This window comes from Triticum aestivum, chromosome 2B (assembly GCF_018294505.1).
Source record: "Triticum aestivum cultivar Chinese Spring chromosome 2B, IWGSC CS RefSeq v2.1, whole genome shotgun sequence".
Taxonomy (NCBI): Eukaryota; Viridiplantae; Streptophyta; class Magnoliopsida; order Poales; family Poaceae; genus Triticum; species Triticum aestivum.
This window is the reverse complement of record NC_057798.1, coordinates 713,685,543-713,690,335: the sequence shown is the minus strand read 5'-3', so window position 1 is coordinate 713,690,335 and position 4,793 is coordinate 713,685,543. Positions and strand designations below refer to the sequence as shown.

The 4,793-nt window shown below is 48.8% G+C and overlaps 1 protein-coding gene across 1 annotated transcript; it reads right to left on the bottom strand.

Annotated features, from left to right (window-relative positions):
* Positions 1 to 1,283: 1,283 nt before the first annotated feature.
* On the bottom strand, positions 1,284 to 4,551 carry LOC123042240 (uncharacterized). The gene is made up of 4 exons (XM_044464734.1): positions 3,162 to 4,551; positions 2,921 to 3,043; positions 1,770 to 2,800; positions 1,284 to 1,626 (listed from the first exon to the last, which is right to left on the bottom strand). The coding sequence occupies exons 1-4, from the start codon at positions 4,463 to 4,465 to the stop codon at positions 1,451 to 1,453; spliced, it is 2,634 nt and encodes an 877-aa protein (XP_044320669.1). The 5' UTR covers positions 4,466 to 4,551; the 3' UTR covers positions 1,284 to 1,450.
* Positions 4,552 to 4,793: the final 242 nt, after the last annotated feature.

Below are 4,793 nucleotides of genomic sequence, written 5' to 3'. Positions count from 1 at the left end.
AGTTGAATCGATCATTATCGCATCATATCGGCAACTTTGTTCATTTCATGATATCAAGTAATTATTTTCTTTGTCTTGCAGGGTTTGGAAAGTATTCACCGCACAAGTTTCGGGACTGCCACGGGAACTATGATGGATTTACCCGAAAGTAAGTACTACTAGCTAGCTAGTTCTGCGCATCTCCCGTTGATTCTAGCTACTTTCATCAATGCCCATTTATAATGCTTCATTATCAGTTTGATTGACCTCTATTTTCTCGTTAAGTGCTTGTGGCAGGAACCCGGGAATAATTACTGTGGATACTACATCTGCGAGTTCATCTACCACGCGACGGCCAAGAATAGGCGGGGCTACTGTAAAAGACAATATGAAGTGCGTAAGCAAAAATATTCACAAATTTATTTTATTACCATCATTTGTGTTGAGTTTCATTCATATATATGTATTGACCCCCTTCTTTAAATTAGATGTGGTAGATGCGGGATGAACTCCTACCACAAGATCGCATGCGAGCAATTTAAGGGGAATTGGCTGGATTCTTTCTTGACCACGTCATCAATAAAGCCGGAGAATACCATCATGCATGTGGAAGCCTTTTGGTCCTGGTTGGTGGCACCAACCGGGACAAAAGCCCCCCCTCCCCCCCTGCCTGGGCAAGCGACAGCGGCTACGTGGAGCCCCCATCAGTCCGGTTCCTGGGCGAACCGGGACTAAAGCCCTCACGAACCGATACGAATGGGCCTTTTTCTACTAGTGTAGGTCTGACCCTCTCACTAGACTGCACCGACAAATAAACCAAGGCTTGTGACTGCCACCAGAAAGCTACATTTTCAGTGCAGTAATACACATTAATCATGGAATCAAAGAGATACATGTCACTTGAGAGATAAAGTGCAAGATTGAAATATAAAATTTTGTCACCAGAAATTTCACAGGATTAATTCCTAATCTTGGGTCTATGTGCCCTTGGTCAAATATGCAAAGACATATATAATAGGTATAAATACAATCAATAAAGACTGCCAACAATAGATAGAGAAAATAAAAAAGTTCTCCAGGCATAAATAATAAAAACTACTCCAACAAATAATAGTTATTCCAGAGCTACCTCAACCTTATGAGCAAAATTAAGCACTAGTGCCGTTTTCTTGTCAAGCCTTAATACTTGGCTACAGGTAGCAAATGTTTGGGATCATTAATTCAACCAAGGTCACCAGCCATTACATACAGGTCCTCTAGTCTAGATAAATATAAGTTTCACCACCACCAAAATACAACTAATATAGTCTAGATAAATATAAGTTATACACCACCAAAATATACAACTAGTTGCAGCTTCCAAAAGATGCCATGCAAGCAAGGTTAGAGGTTACAAACATTGCATGCTGGGAACATATACTAAATAATAACTCATGCATGCATGCATGCATCCATCACAAACAAGATGGAGCTAGAGCGCAAAGCAGCATCTGGCATCGACGACGGCTTCCTCGTGATGTATGAAACGCGTGACACAGTCCACGGGGGCGACTCGCACTGGTTCCCTTTTCTTGCTGCTGGTTGTTGCTTTAGTCTTAACCTGGACAATGGTGATCTGTACATCATGCCTGGGCGGACGATACCCACCTAGCAGCATATACGTACGTACACATATGTTAGTACAGCAACACTATATATATCTTCCATGAACTGACTGATCACAAAAACCATGCAATGCATGCACAAATGACATCAGAGATCAAGAGAGACAGAGAGTTATATATACTCACTTTGCAGTTGCACAACGTAAAACAAAATAGCACCAGAGTCCACATCTTTGCCAGCATAATCCAAGCACATGTCCTCACCCACACAATCATCCACAAGCCATGAGAATGGCAAAAGGATGGGCTCGCTGAGATACACAGAATGATCTTTATCAAGCAGCCGATAAGCAGCAAGCCCTCCGTCTCTGCATGTGTAGATAAAGCCATCGACAGACACACATCTACCATTTAAAGGGCACTTTGTAGGGCTAGTCCTTGGCAGGTCCTCTGCGAATGCGGCCCAAGGCATGACAACACGCCATTGCTTGGCACCCAGGTCAAACAAAAGACAGGAACCTGTGAGAGCATCACAGACTATAAAGGAATCGTCATTCACTGCTACATATCCAGATATCATAACCTTCCTGTGGAGAACATGCGACTGATCTGTCTTGCAAAGCAGCCACGTGCTGGATCCATAACTGAACCTTGGCTGATGGAAAACTTTCAGAGTATCCGTAAGGGCAATGGTCTCTCCACAAACTGTGATAAACAAAACAAAAGTATCAGCACTTGGCAGCCGCCGTACAGGTAGACGATCCGTAGCCATCGTACGGTCCTTGTTCAGACTAAACTCAAGCATGCCATCTTTTTCCCTCGATATGGCGCGTATTTTTGAGCCACTGTGAAGGAAAAAGTGCCAATAGTCATCATCACCAACATATGTTGCAACATAACACGACGGTTGGAGAGGCTTGCCATCGTCTCCTCCTCCTTGCAACAGTGAAGTCTCATCCAGGACGCCTGTATGGTAGATGACGAGTTGTGAGCCAGCTTGGCAGATGATAAACAGATCTTTATTGATACTTGTTGTTGTAGCAACCGGACGCCTTTCAAAAGGGACCCGGTGTTGCATTGAAGCACGGCCAACCAGCGTGCGGTGAGGCATTGCCGGCAAGGGCTGCTGTGGCGGGAGAGAGCAGTCGCGGGCAACGTGACCTTTGGTGCCGCAGGAAAAGCAAAGGGGTGGATAGTCTTTCATTTCGAGAAACCGTCTGCAGCAACAACCAAATTAAACATGTCATCACTCCACTCACCAAGAGAAACTTACTAAGAAAGATGTAATAATAAGCTAGGTTAAACATGAATCTAAATTAATTCAGATCAAGCAAGACCTGCAACAATCAAGCATCTTGGAGGGTTGGTCGACGTGTTGCAGCTGGGAACAGCTGGTTAGATCCTTCTCTTGCCCTTGTTGGTGTTGCAGCAGCACCGGACAATCCTTGTCCTCGTACTCCCTAATTGATCCATGATTAGTTGACAGTAGACAACAAATACGTAAACAAGGCGACCAAAGAAATAAATGGTCGAATAATCTTTGCGTGGAAAAAGTAAACTAGCTAGTTTGCTGCTTACTGTAGAAAGCAGAATTCCTGGTCCTCTGGATTCGCGCGATTGGGTTCCATGTCTACCTGGCGGAAAGAGGAATGCAGCACCTCTATTCCCCCCTGAGCCGGATCTTGGAGGTTGAAGGTGGTGACAATGGCATGTAGGTTGTCACACCGGCAATCTTCTAATTGTTGACGTGGTGCCAGGCTGATCCACACGGAGCACATGAGCCGACCATCGAGACGGGTGAGAAAGCCACACCCATGACCGGAACTGTAAGGACATACAGAGTCGATGGTGATGGGCGGATCCAGCCTGAGCCTCCCCCTCCCCTGATCATCACCCTGATCCTGGTGTATGTAGCTGAGCTTGTAGGCATAGATGGTGTTGCCACGGAGCATGTAGATGGCATTGTCTTGCTCCATGTAGACACCGCGGCCGACGATAGGGGCGTAGTCTCGCCGCGGCCTTGTTTCGTCGGTGAGCACTGGGGTCCAGTCACGGGAGCCGGAGCCAGGGGCGACGGTGAAGAAGCCGCGGTCTTGCTTCAAGGAGACGAGGATGAGGGGGCCGGGGAGCACGGCGTAGCCCTGGAGGAACCCGCCGCCCAACCATCGGTAACTGTCCTTGTCGTGTTTGTCTTGGCCGACCTGCTCCCATTGGCCCCCGCCCCCGCCCTCGGGGAGCGGATGCAGGGGTCGCATGAGGAGGCTAAACTTGACGCCATATTCCACGATGGGGCACAGAGCAAAGATGTGGCCAGCGGCGGAGATGGGCATGCAGTTACGGCTCCTCCCTGCTTGAATCTCCGGAGGCAAAGGAAGATGCTCCGGAGATGTGTCTGTCTCGGGCTGCTGCAGAGTTAGGTGCAGGGCATGGGGTTGCTCGCCGGCACCGTCGTCCTCCTGGCGCAGGACGCAGAGCGAGCGGCCGTCGGGAGCCAGGGCGGCGCTGGCGTTGAACCTGCGACCAGTCGGCGTCTTGATGTCGTGGAAAGCCTCGAGCGCATCGTCACTCCGGCCGAGGATCCGCCCGGACCGCGCCACGCGGAGGCGTTTGAGCCGTAGGACGGCGCCGTCCTTGAGGCCGACGAGCAGCGACCAGGCGGGCCGGTCGGCGCCGCCACCGGCACCGGCGGGGGTGGAAGAGTAGTCCATCCCGGGGGCCACGCGGGGGATCCGGGGGGAGCAGAGACAACGCCAGCGGCACTCGCAATTGCGCAAACGGCACTCGGACTCACGCGCCAGCTTCCACTCCTCCGCCATCTCCACCTCCGTCTCCGTCTCCGCCGCCATCATCGACTGCAAGCCCCCCCCCTCCGCCTCAATCATCCTCCTAGCTAGGGTTAGGGTTAGGGATTTGCTCTCGCTGGGTTCGCTCGGGACTCAGGGAGTTCAGATGCGAAGCAAATCCAGGAGTAAATTGCTTATAATAAAGTTTTTTAATAAGGTTTTTGGATTGTTAAATATGTGAGCAGATTACTACGAGATTTAATCCGAATAAGCATAAAATAAATCATGACATCAATAACAGAGGTTGAACGAATCATGCGAACTACTCCCTCCGTTCCCAAATATATGAGTCTTTTTAGATATTTCAACAAGTGACTAGGTACAGAGTAAAATGAGTGAATCTACACACTAAAATATGTCTACATAC

Bases quoted from the DNA above. Each gene is read 5' to 3' on its own strand.
- LOC123042240 (XM_044464734.1), bottom strand. From the start codon at position 4,465: ATGATTGAGGCGGAGGGGGGGGGCTTGCAGTCGATGATGGCGGCGGAG. The intron at 3,044-3,161 runs GTAAGCAGCAAA...TGGATCAATTAG, and splicing joins CAGGAATTCTGCTTTCTACA to GGAGTACGAGGACAAGGATT. The intron at 2,801-2,920 runs GTCTTGCTTGAT...TTGTTGCTGCAG, and splicing joins AAGATGCTTGATTGTTGCAG to ACGGTTTCTCGAAATGAAAG.